Here is a 12,925-nt window from a genome sequence, read left to right on the forward strand (position 1 = left end):
ATCGGGGCGAATATCCCCGCCTCCTGACCTCAATTTTCCTAAGCTAGAAAGGACCTTTCGACCCTCCGACTTGTGCCTGTAGTAAAACGGCGGCCCTAAGACGCCGCGGGGGTCTTTGTGCGCACTTACATGGAGTCGGCTGTGCTAGATGAGTTCCCACACCGGGTAGATGTGAGGAAAAAACTGCCTTATTCAGAAGGCGTCCTCCCTTGCGTCCGCCGCAGACTCTGGGCCAATGACGGCCCAGGACAGGGGCATTTTCTGCGGGCCTGGGCGGCGGAGGCGGGACTTCCGCTTCTTGGCATGACGTCATCTCCGTGAGCCGGATTGGCGCTGAAACAGTGTAGGGCTTCGACCGCTCCGTGGGCGCGTCCAGAGGCCTGAGCAGGGAAGGGTAATGAGGCTGTTACGCCCCTTCTCCGCATCTTGGCGGGAGCCTGACCCCCCACTTGTTCCCTAACGGGGTGTTCCGCCGGCTCCCGCCGGGACCTAGGCCTCCACAGCCGCCCTCCGTCTCCTCAGCCCCGACGCTGCGCCCGCTTTGTGCGCATTTTTCTCTGGGGAAACTGAGGCTCTGAATGCGAAAGTCAGCCGAGGTCGCCCCACCCAGGACAGAGAAGGGTTGGGGTCGACTGAGCCGCGGCATTCCCGGGCCGCGCTAGGGCTGCAGGGTCCCAGGATGGCAGCCTCGGCGCAGGTGAGTGGACGAGGTCTCGGCATTGCTGCTGCTCTGCTACTTCTGGAGGCCTCCTGGGCAGGCGGAAGCCAAGACAGCCGCAGGATTTTTCTTTGTCGCCGTCGTTTATTTAAGAGAAGTGGCCGTAGCTTGTCACTTCTTTTATCCGCAGTCTTGCAACAGTGTTGGCCTCCGACAGGTGCTCAGTCCTTAGTAGAAGGATGAATGATGCTTCCTTCTAGGGCTGTAATCACACTTCCCCTAAATCCAACCTCCTCTGTTGCCTGCCAGCCCCTACCCCATCCCCCTGGCCAACCACCCCTGACCTTGTCTCTCCATTTTTCCCTGGTCCTTTGCTGTTCAGAGTCACCAACCTGACCGTGCAGTCCTCTTCCATTTTCCAGCCTTTCTCTTTGCACTTCCCTTTACCTCGAACACTGCCCCTGTAACTTCGCAGGGCCTCCCTCTCACATCCTTCTGGCCTGTGTCCAAATGTCACCTATTTGGAGGTGCCTTTTTTGGCAATTCCGGCTGAAGTGGTGCGTTACACACTTGCCCAGAATCTGGCATTTTTGTGTAGGGAATCTGACGATATTTACAAAGTTGCTGTTTGAGTTTGTCTAGGATATTATGTGAACAAAGAGAAAAGAAATAATTGCAAAGAGTGACAGCTGATCATCAAGAGTCCAATCATCAAGGCTAATTGGCAGGCATTATTTAACCCTCAGCTCATTTAATCCTGAACTCCTTAGAATTAAGTTCTCTTGTCATCACTGTTTTACACAAGAGCAGCTTGAGGCTCACATAGGTTCAATTACCTGCCTTACATCACTGTAGCTCTTAAGTATCAGAAGCTAACAACTGGTATGTCTACCATCACAGCCTGTGTTTTTACCCTCTTCTTTACCCACAATGGTTGGGAAGGCCTGGGATGACACCTAAAGTAAACTTTGCAAGGTGAGCAGGCCTCCTTCTAGCAGGTGGTCTTGGGCATGGGAAGTCATGGCATTTCATACTGGTGGAACTGTGTGGACTAAAAAAGAAAAAAAAAAGGAAAAAAAATTGGTATATTGGTGGTTTAAGGAGTCCGCAGGGGACCCGTGTGGTTTCCGCAGTGGTTTCCTGAGTGGTTTTCTCCTATACTCTTGGGACACAAGATTTTGTGGTCTTTTGCTAGATGTGCCTTCCTCGTTAGCCAGGACAGACGTCATACATAGCCAGTCAGGGGCCCGTGTTCTCATGGCTACAACCTGCTGTGTCCTCTATGACTCTTGTTCCTTACTCCTGAAGTATCCTGACCTCAGGGATACTTTCTGGTAGGACTCAAACAGGGAAAGGTAATGACAGCTTGCTGTGGATTCTTCCTATGAGAATGGGCATCTGTGAGGCCCAGAAGTAGTCTCCAAGGAAGCAGATGCAGGTCCAGGCCCTGCCACCTTTGAGGCAGGTGCCACCACTTCAGGTGACTCTTCTGTGAGGTAGGTGATTATGGCTATGCTGCTCTGCCCATGTCCATGAAAATATTTTCAAGTGGCTAACCCTAGCACAGTGGCATGTGTCTGTAGTTCCAGCTTGGGAGGCTAAGGCAGGAGGATCATGAGTTCAAACCCAGCCTGGGCAAAATAGACCCTGTCTCAAAAAAAAAAAAAACAAAAACAAAAACAAAATATTTTCAGGGTGGCTCAGATGTTTCCCATCCTCATTAACTGTACGTTAACTTTGCTAATGAAGGAGTGTCAGGTTGCATGATGAGAATATAGACCACAGGGCCCTGGGTTCAAATTCCGTCTCTTCTGATACGACATGTGGCTTTGGGCTACTAGTAGAGGTCCTGGACCTCAAGTCTCTGAGTGTGACATGGAGATGGTGATGGTGAACTCAGGGGCTGTGGCCCTTTGCCTCAATGTTTCCTTTACAGCTTTTCTTCAGCTCTTTTGACTATTCTTGGTGAAGTGGAAAACCCTGTTGTATTGACCTGGACATCAAGGCTCGGATAAATGAAATGAGATTTCCAAGGTCACATAGCAGGCTTGTGTTGATTTCAGGAATTTGGTGTTAAACCTCAGGAGTCTGGCTCCTGAGCTGGGGACTTTTAGTCACTTGACCATGGCATGTAAAGCCATTAGCATGAGGCAGTCTCACAGGCAGGATGGGTAAGACTCGGGTGCTGTTGTTACTATTGCTGGTGTTGTTGTTTGTTATTATTCTTTCCCATTCCTCTGATGTCCCAGACTGACTGTGCCTCTCAGTCCACTTAGGATTGTCCTAACCTTATTTCTGTGTCAAGTGGCTTCCTGCATTGCTTCTCTCTCTTCACTGCTGTAATTTATTTATATATGTATGTATGTATGTGTTTATTTATTTATTTATTTATTTTTTTGAGACGGAGTCTTGCTCAGTCACCCAGGCTGGAGTGCGGTGGCACGATCTTGGCTCACTGCAAGCTCCTCCTTATGGGTTCACGCCGTTCTCCTGCCCCAGCCTCCCGAGTAGCTGGGACTACAGGCGCCCGCCACTACGCCCGGCTAATTTTTTTTGTATTTTTAGTAGAGATGGGGTTTCACCTTGTTAGCCAGGATGGTCTCGATCTCCTGACCTCGTGATCTGCCCGCCTCGGCCTCCCAAAGTGCTGGGATTATAGGCGTGAGCCACCGCACCTGGCCGACACTGCTGTAATTTATCCAAGGCAGTGTCCACATTCCCCTCATGCCTGGCACAGATCATGGCCCTCTGGAGATGCTTGGTGATTCGATTCTTGGGTCACTGCGCATCTTTTGCAGTGCTGGAGTGACAAGTTCTAATTGTGTTCCACAGTTCCAAGGGAAACACTACCATCTCAGTTTAATTTTCCAGGTGTCTGTGACCTTTGAGGATGTGGCTGTGACATTCACCCAGGAGGAGTGGGGACAGTTGGATGCAGCCCAGAAAACCTTGTATCAGGAGGTGATGCTGGAGACCTGTGGGCTTCTCGTGTCTCTGGGTAAGGCCCCTTCTGGTCCAGTCCTCACTTAGGATTGAGTTGTCCTACTCATGTTTCCCTCTCTCCTCCACAGCCTACTTGTTCTGAGGCTTCGGCAGCACACAGGGGTGTTCAGCATTTGCTCTGAGTGTAGCACTTGGGAGACCAAGGTCTGGTGTCCAGGAGTCCCCTCCCATCTCCACTGCTTATGATCCTTGTGTTCCTGGGCAAGTTAAGGAATCTCTGTGCCTCAATTTTTCTTATGAATAAAAAGGGCCAGGCCAGCACGGTGGCTCACTCCTGTAATCTCAGCAGGAGGCCACGGCGGACAAATCAGGAGGTCAGGAGTTTGAGACAAGCCTGGGCAACATGGTGAAACCCCGTCTCTACTAAAAATACAAAAAATTAGCCGGGTGTGGTGTTGGGTGCCTGTAATCCCAGCTACTCGGGAGACTGAGGCAGGAGAATACCTTGAACCCAAGAGGCGGAGGTTGCAGTGAGCCAAGTGCATCACTGCACTCCAGCCCGGGCGGCAATGTGAGAGAGACTCCATCTGAAAAAAAAAAAAAAGGAGTGGGGGGGCCAATATAGTGTTTATTTCATAGGGCTAGTGTGAGGGCAAATGGTTCAGTACAGTGTGTTGTGGTAGGTGGTTGGGTGCAGGTTAGCAATTGTGACCCCTGTTGCTGTCACTGTTGTTACTGCTTTCCAAATCATTGTCCTCATAATCAGCAGGATCACACTTGGACTCAGCATTTTTTGGAACAACTTTGTACAGTTCTGTGGTTACATTGGCCAAATGCTTTTGATGACTCGACTGAGGTGTCCATTTTAGCTTGGCCATTTGCCATTTCCCAGATTTTGGCAATCACTTTCTCTGCCTGAGCCTCAATTTCTTCATCTATAATGTGGTCCTGATTGCAGTACATTCTTAATGTGCATCCTGTGAAGAAATCCTAAAATAGAATTTTTCATGCAGGGCCCATCTGAGTAGCAATGTAGTGCTTTGCTTAGAATGTAAAAAAAAAAAGCCTTAGATCAGTGAAGAAACTTACCTTTCTCCTGAATGGAGATTCAGTATCTCAAATATGTTATTTCTTTTCTAAACTAATGCCTAAATTTAATTCAGTGTTTATAAAATACAATGCATTTAAATTGCTTGGCATATTTGCTAGGTTATAGTTACATTGTATAAATATCACTTATTGACTTGCTATTAGGAGTGAAGTTCTATGGCAGGGTGGCATATTGATTAAGGACTTGGATTCGAGAGCCACAGCAGGGAAGTCTCTCCAAGAAGTGACATTTGAGCTGAGACCCAAAGAGTGAGTTAATTAGAAGGAACAAGAGAGAGGAGCAAGTAGTATTCCAAGTAGGCAGGCCGGCGTGTGCAAAGCGCCTGAGGTGCTGGGGAGCATGATCCTGACAAAGCTGAAGGAAGGTCTGATTCCCCTTTTTCACTGCACTGTCATTGAACCCAGTGCCAGGCACATAGCAAAAATGAGTGAACATTTGCTTAGAGATGACTGATGAATCCCACCTTGTGTTTTTGTGGGTCCTACTGCCTTGCCATTAACTTCTCTATAGAGTACTTATGTATTTTACCCCCTTATATTTTGAAAAGTTTTGGGCTATATGTGCAGATCAGCTCATACACAACTCATAACCCTGAAGGAAATATATTATCTCACCAAATAAGCTTAGTGGTAAGGCTGGCTCCTGGGTTGGTGGGTGTCAAGCCAGTTGTCTTTCTTTGCTCCTTCTTTCTTTTTTATTTTTTGGAGACAGGTTCTCACTCTGTAACCCAGGCTGGAGTGCAGTGATGCGATCTCAGCTCATCGCAACCTCGGCCTTCTGGGCTCAAGTGATCCTCCCACTTCAGTCTGCTAAGTAGCTGAGACCACGGGTGCATGACACCACGTGCAGCTAATTTTTGCATTTTTAGTAGAGATGGGGTTTCACCATGTTGCCCAGGCTGGTCTCAGACTCCCAAAGTGTTGAGATTACAAGCGTGAGCCCCTGTGCCCAGCCTTTTTGCTCTCTCCCCTTGGTAAGGTTTTTAGGCAGGTTCCCTCACAGAATTCCCAGGATGCTGCATGGCAGCAGGAGTGGCAGCCTTCCTCATTTAGCTCTTCCTGGAATGAAGGCTTTCTCTCTCTTTGGAGTGGCTGGTATAGGTCACCTGCCTACCTCAGAGTACAGATGATCAGGGTTGCCATTTGCAAGATGATGGAGACCAGGGCTTTTCTACCTGCCATGGGGACTAATTATAAAATCCCTTCAGAAAATTTGTCTGAACAGGGTTGAGATTTTTGTAGGATGGAGATTAAAAATAACTGGTACTGTCACATAGCCAGCAGTACTGCTTACAGTCTTTGGGGCCCAATGAGGATGGATTTTTGTTGTTTTTTTTTTTGTCGTTTTTTTTTTTTTTTGAGACGGAGTTTCGCTCTTGTTGCCCAGGCTGGAGTGCAGCGGCATGATCTCAGCTCACTGCAAGCTCCGCCTCCCGGGTTCACGCCATTCTCCTGCCTCAGCCTCCCGAGTAGCTGGGACTACAGGCGCCCGCCACCACACCTGGCTAATTTTTTGTATTTTTAGTAGAGATGGGGTTTCACCATGTTGGGCAGGCTGATCTTGAACTCCTGACTTCAGGTGATCCACTTGCCTTGGCCTCCCAAAGTACTGGGATTATAGGCGTGACCCACTGTGCCCAGCCAGATGGTGTTTTTTTAGTTGTTTTATGGTCACAGTTTAACATTTTCTTTGCTTAGCTGAGAATAGCTTCATTTCATGGTCTTCCCCATCCTGAAGTCCCAGCTCAGATTGAGAAGTTTCTTTCTTCTAACCTAACTCCCTGTGTCCTCTTTCGTTCTCCATGCACAGGCTGTCCTTTGTTCGAACCAGAGCTGATCTACCAGTTGGATCGCAGAGAGGAGCTATGGATTGTTAAGAAAGACCTCTCCCAAAGCTCCTGTCCAGGTAGGAGCCAACAGCTGGGAAGGTGGGGATCATGGCAGCCTGCACATGGACAAGTGAACACTGCCTCTGAATTTTGTGGGCAGTCTTATTGTGGTCTCTCTGGGTGCTTGGGATCCATGGAGCCTCTTTTTTTTGTTTTTTTTCCTCAGACAGGATCTCACTCTCTCACTGAGGCTGTAGTACAGTGGTATGATCATAGCTCACGGCAGCCTCAACCTCCTGGGCTCAAGGGATTCTCCCACCTCAGCCTCCCAGGTAGCTGAGACTACAGGCATGTGCACCATGCCTAGCTGAGTTTTTAAAATTTTTTATAGAGATGGTCTTGTTATGTTGCTGAGGCAGGTCTCAAACACCTGGGCTCAAGCTCTCCTTCTGCCTCAGCCTTCGAAAATGCTGAGCCACCAAGCCTGGCCTCTTATATCTTAAATTTAAGTACTTCCAAGTTAGGTCCCAGATGTATATACTTCACTAACCCATAATAAAAAATTATGGCTAACATGTATTTATTTTTTACTCAGTGCCTCGCTCTCTGCCGAACATAGTATATGTAGTGTTTTACTTCATCTTCACTATAGTCCTATAAGGCAGACTCTATTTTTGGCCCAATTTTTTTTCCCCCGAGACGGAGTCTCTCACTGTTGCCCTGGCCAGCGTACGATGGCACGATCTCGGCTCGCTACAACCTCCATCTCCCGGGTTCAAGTGATTCTTCTACCTCAGCCTCCCAAGTAGCTGGGATTACAGGCATGTGCCACCACACCTGGCTAATTTTGTATTTTTAGTAGAGATGGGGTTTCTCCATTTTGGTCAGACTGTTCTCAAACTCCTGACCTTAGGTGATCCACCCGCCTCAGCCTCTCAAAGTGCTGGGATTACAGGCATGAGCCATTGTGCCCAGCATTATTTTCTCATTCAAGATCTACTCTAGGCTGGGCATGGCGACTTAATGCCTGTAATCCCAGCACTTTGGGAGGGTGAGGGTACTGTTACATCTTCTTGTTCTCACTGAAATGCTGATCTTGTTTCTTCTTCTTCTTCTTTTTTTTGAGATGAAGTCTTGCTCTGTTGCCCAAGTTGAAGTGTAATGGCACAATCTCAGCTCACTGCAACCTCTGCTTTCCAGGTTCAAGTAGTTCTCCTGCCTTAGCCTCCTGAGTAGCTGGGATTACAGGCGCCCACCACCATGCCCAGCTAATTTTTGTATTTTTAGTACAGACAGGTTTCACCATGTTGGCCAGGCTGGTCTCGAACTCCTGACCTCAGGTGATCTGCCTGCCTTGGCCTCCCAAAGTGCTGGGATTACAGGCATGAACCACTGTCCCTGGCCTTTGTTTCTTCTATAATGCCATCTCTGATAAGCCTTTTTGTGTATTGTATTCCTTCCAGGTGACAACACAAAACCCAAGACCACAGAGCCTAGCTTTTTTCACCTGGCCTTGCCTGAGGAAGTCTTACTCCAGGAGCAGCTGACACAGGGAGTCTCAAAGGACTCCCAATTAGGACAAGCCAAGGATCAAGATGGGCCATCTGAAATGCAAGAAGTCCACTCGAAAGTAGGGATAGACTCCCAGGGGGAGCAGCTCCTGGAGAAAATGAGTTCTGAACGTGATGGTTTGGGGTCAGATGATGGTATCTGTACAAGGATTACACAAAAACAAGTTTCAACAGAAGATGGTCTCTATGAATGTGAGTCACATGGACCAGTTACAGATTCCTTGATTTGTGAAGAGAAAAATGCCTATAAATGTGAGGAATGCGGGAAAGTGTTTAAAAAGAATTCCCTCCTTGTTCAGCATGAGCGGATTCACTCTCGAGTGAAGCCCTATGAATGCACAGAGTGTGGGAAAACCTTTAGCAAGAGCACTCATCTTCTTCAGCACCACATCATCCACACTGGGGAGAAGCCCTATAAGTGCATGGAGTGTGGAAAGGCTTTTAACCGCAGGTCACACCTCACACGGCACCAGCGGATTCACACCGGAGAGAAGCCTTACAAGTGCAGTGAATGCGGAAAGGCCTTCACCCACCGCTCCACGTTCGTCTTGCATAACAGGAGCCACACTGGAGAAAAACCCTTTGTGTGCAAAGAGTGTGGCAAAGCCTTTCGAGATAGGCCAGGTTTCATTCGACACTACATCATCCACACGGGAGAGAAGCCCTATGAGTGCATTGAGTGTGGGAAGGCCTTCAACCGCCGGTCATACCTCACGTGGCACCAGCAGATTCACACTGGAGTGAAACCCTTCGAATGCAACGAGTGTGGAAAAGCCTTTTGTGAGAGTGCAGACCTCATTCAGCACCACATCATCCACACCGGGGAGAAGCCCTATAAGTGCATGGAGTGTGGGAAGGCCTTCAACCGCAGGTCACACCTCAAGCAGCACCAGCGGATTCACACTGGGGAGAAGCCTTATGAATGCAGTGAATGCGGAAAGGCCTTCACCCACTACTCCACTTTTGTCTTGCATAAAAGGACTCACACTGGAGAAAAACCCTATGAATGCAAAGAATGTGGAAAAGCCTTTAGTGATAGGGCAGACCTCATTCGACACTTCAGCATCCACACTGGAGAGAAACCCTATGAGTGCGTGGAGTGTGGGAAGGCCTTCAACCGCAGCTCACACCTTACGAGGCACCAACAGATTCACACTGGAGAGAAACCCTATGAATGCATCCAGTGTGGGAAGGCCTTTTGCCGGAGCGCAAACCTTATTCGACACTCCATCATTCACACTGGAGAGAAGCCGTATGAATGCAGTGAGTGTGGAAAGGCTTTTAATCGCAGCTCCTCCCTCACACATCATCAACGGATTCATACTGGGAGAAACCCTACCATTGTGACAGATGTGGGGAGAGCTTTTATGACTGCACAGACTTCAGTCAACATCCACGAACTTTTATTAGGGAAAGAGTTTTTGAATATCACCACTGAAGAAAATCTGTGGTGAAAGGAACATCGTACCGTCTGGCCATTCATACTGAAGAGAAACTTGATAAGCATCCTGTCTTTGAGAAAACGTGTCATAGATTTTTTTTTTTTTTTTTTTTTTGAGGCGGAGTCTCGCTCTGTCGCCCGGACTGGAGTGCAGTGGCCGGATCTCAGCTCACTGCAAGCTCTGCCTCCCGGGTTTATGCCATTCTCCTGCCTCAGCCTCCGGAGTAGCTGGGACTACAGGCGCCCGCCACCTCGCCCGGCTAGTTTTTTTTGTATTTTTTTAGTAGAGACGGGGTTTCACCGTGTTAGCCAGGATGGTCTCGATCTCCTGACCTCGTGATCCACCCGTCTCGGCCTCCCAAAGTGCTGGGATTACAGGCTTGAGCCACCGCGCCCGGCCACGTGTCATAGATTATCATTTGTCATCTGAACAATCGTGTTAGAAATTGAACCAGCCTGGAGTCTTATTCTCCATCTGAGAATTCCCCCATGAGAGAGACCCAGTGGTTACTATGCACTTAGGAAAACCTTCAGCCACATCTTTCTTCTTAGTTTACAGTGACATATTATCTCAGGGATATTTAAACAAAGGAGAAGGAGATACAGGGAAGAGGAATAAAACACAGCTTCTTTTAGACTTGTCTGACAAGCCTATGGCAATTTGTCATCCCTTTTTTATTTTATTTGGGAGAGGGAAATGTTTCAGAAACAAAAAATCTCATCCCCTTTATTTTTCCTCTAGGTACATTCACTGCTGCCCAGTGTCTGAACAGTTAGACGAGCGGTTTGAAAACATTTGGTGAAAGCTTGCTTAGTCCTGCAACATTCTCCACTCTTGAGGTGTAGGAGCATACATCTTTATAAAAAATACGGAGGCTTGAGTTATGAAACACTTTTATAAGGAGATAAGGATGTCAATATGTTTGGACACATTGTCCACTTCAGATGCTTGTTTAAAAAAAACTTTCACCGGATGTCTTTACCCAATACACATACTTTTTCTTGATGTGGGTTTACTTTTTTTTTTTTTTTTTTTTTTTAGTTTTCCTGGGATAGGGATGATAGTGTAATTGTTCGTGCAGAGAGTAATCCTGGGTATCTGGGTATCTTAGTTTTTTTCCTATGATTGTGGTTTCTCAGCTTCTTTACCTCTCCTTTGAGAGAGTTGAGGTCCACCTCACTTTTCTAAAGGTCAGATTAAGGCCCCCCAAAAGTACAGTATGTAGCTGAATTCATTTAAAAGATCGTGATAAACTCAGAAAAACAAACACATAGAAGGAATGTCATTTGTAATCTTTTTAAACAGTGTGTGAAAATTCTCTTTAAGTGGAATTTTAACACGTAAGCCAGCGTGCATGTATGTAGGGATGTGTGACTTTCACAGTTGTCACCATGGACTTAGTCTTCATTAAAATGATACACATTTAGAGCATTTTGGAATTCCTTTTTGATAACATTTTTAAGACAGATTTTGAGCCACATGTGATAGTATTACCTCATTAAAAATATATGTTGTACAGTAGTAAAAATAATCATGTATTCACTTTGAACTCCTCAAAGCCTTATTTATTTATTTATTTACTTACTTGGTTTAGGAGCAGAGGTTTAATAGGCAAAAGAAAGAGAAAGGAGGCTGGGCGTGGTGGTTCATGCTTGTAATCCCAGCACTTTGGGAGGCCGAGACGGGCAGATCAAGTCAGGAGATCGAGACCATCCTGGCTAACACGGTGAAACCCTGTCTCTACTAAAAATACAAAAAACTAGCCGGGCGCGGTGGCGGGCGCCTGTAGTCCCAGCTGCTGGGGAGGCTGAGGCAGGGGAATGGTGTGAACCTGGGAGGCGGAGCTTGCAGTGAGCTGAGATCCGGCCACTGCACTCCAGCCTGGGTGACAGAGCTAGACTCCGTCTCAAAAAAAAGGAGACTAGCTCTCTGCTATGAGAGAGAGGGGTGTCCTAGTGGGACTTCCCTCTTCAGAGCCTTTTTTTTTTTTTTGAGACAGAGTTTTGCTCTTGTTACTCAGGCTGGAGTGCAATGGCACAATCTTGGCTCACTGCAACCTCTGCTTCCTGGGTTCAAGCAATTCTCATGCCTCGGCTTCCCTGAGTAGCTGGGATTACAGGTATGTGCCACCAAGCCCGGCTAATTTTTTATTTTTAGTAGAGATGGGGGTTTCTCCATTTTGGTCGGGCTGGTCTCGAACTCCTGACAGGTAATCGCCTGCCTTGGCCTCCCAAAGTGCTGGGATTACAGGCGTGAGACATCGCGCCCAGCACTCAGAGCTTTTTAATTACCACATGTATAGTTTTCTATTGTAGGCAAGGCCATTTTGTATTGCATTAATGCATGTCATTATTTTGAAGACATCTCTTGGTCCTTTTTTTTTTTTTTTTGAGACGGAGTCTGGCTCTGTAGCCCAGGCTGGAGTGCAGTGGCCGGATCTCAGCTCACTGCAAGCTCCTCCTCCTCTCGGGTTTACGCCATTCTCCTGCCTCAGCCTCCCGAGTAGCTGGGACTACAGGCGCCCGCCACCTCGCCCGGCTAGTTTTTTGTATTTTTTAGTAGAGACGGGGTTTCACCGTGTTAGCCAGGATGGTCTCGATCTCCTGACCTAGTGAGCCGCCCGTCTCGGCCTCCCAAAGTGCTGGGATTACAGGTGTGAGCCACCGCGCCCGGCCGGTCCTTTTTTTTTTTTTTAAATTGAGATGGAGTCTCGCTCTGTTGCCCAGGCTGGAGTGCAGTGGCGAGATCTCAGCTCGCTGCAGCCTTTGCCTTCCGGATTCAAGTGATTCTCCTGCCTCAGCATCCCAAGTAGCTGGGACTACCGATGCGTGCCACCACCACACCCAGCTAGTTTTGTATTTTTAGTAGAGATGGGGTTTCACCATGTTGGCCAAGATGGTCTCCATCTCTTGACCTTGTGATCTGCCTGCCTCAGCCTTCCAAAGTGTTGGGATTATAGGCGTGGGCCATTGCGCCCCGCCCTCCTTGTTCTTTTTATGTCATGTCTACGAACTCCTCACCAGGGCCGGGCGCGGTGGCCCAAGCCTGTAATCCCAGCACTTTGGGAGGCCGAGACGGGCGGATCACGAGGTCAGGAGATCGAGACCATCCTGGCTAATACGGTGAAACCCCGTCTCTACTAAAAAATACAAAAAAACTAGCCGGGCGAGGTGGCGGGCGCCTGTAGTCCCAGCTACTCGGGAGGCTGAGGCAGGAGAATGGCGGGAACCCGGGAGGCGGAGCTTGCGGTGAGCTGAGATCCGGCCACTGCACTCCAGCCTGGGCGACAGAGCCAGACTCCGTCTCAAAAAACAAACAAAAAGAAAGTATATTCATATGGGTCTATTTCTGGGTTCTCTATGTTATGCCACT

General features: G+C 48.0%; 1 protein-coding gene across 1 annotated transcript; it reads left to right on the forward strand.

Annotated features, from left to right (window-relative positions):
* The first annotated feature begins 307 nt into the window (after positions 1-307).
* Positions 308-9,661, forward strand: ZNF543 (zinc finger protein 543). The gene is made up of 4 exons (XM_023184395.1): positions 308-697; positions 3,530-3,656; positions 6,522-6,617; positions 8,004-9,661. The coding sequence occupies exons 1-4, from the start codon at positions 680-682 to the stop codon at positions 9,563-9,565; spliced, it is 1,803 nt and encodes a 600-aa protein (XP_023040163.1). The 5' UTR covers positions 308-679; the 3' UTR covers positions 9,566-9,661.
* The last annotated feature ends 3,264 nt before the right edge of the window (positions 9,662-12,925 follow it).

This window comes from Piliocolobus tephrosceles, chromosome 21 (genome assembly GCF_002776525.5).
Source record: "Piliocolobus tephrosceles isolate RC106 chromosome 21, ASM277652v3, whole genome shotgun sequence".
Lineage (NCBI taxonomy): Eukaryota > Metazoa > Chordata > Mammalia > Primates > Cercopithecidae > Piliocolobus > Piliocolobus tephrosceles.

Coding starts and splice junctions, on each gene's coding strand:
- ZNF543 (XM_023184395.1), top strand. Junction 3,657..6,521: donor TGGGCTTCTCGTGTCTCTGG/GTAAGGCCCCTT, acceptor CTCCATGCACAG/GCTGTCCTTTGTTCGAACCA. Junction 6,618..8,003: donor CTCCCAAAGCTCCTGTCCAG/GTAGGAGCCAAC, acceptor TATTCCTTCCAG/GTGACAACACAAAACCCAAG.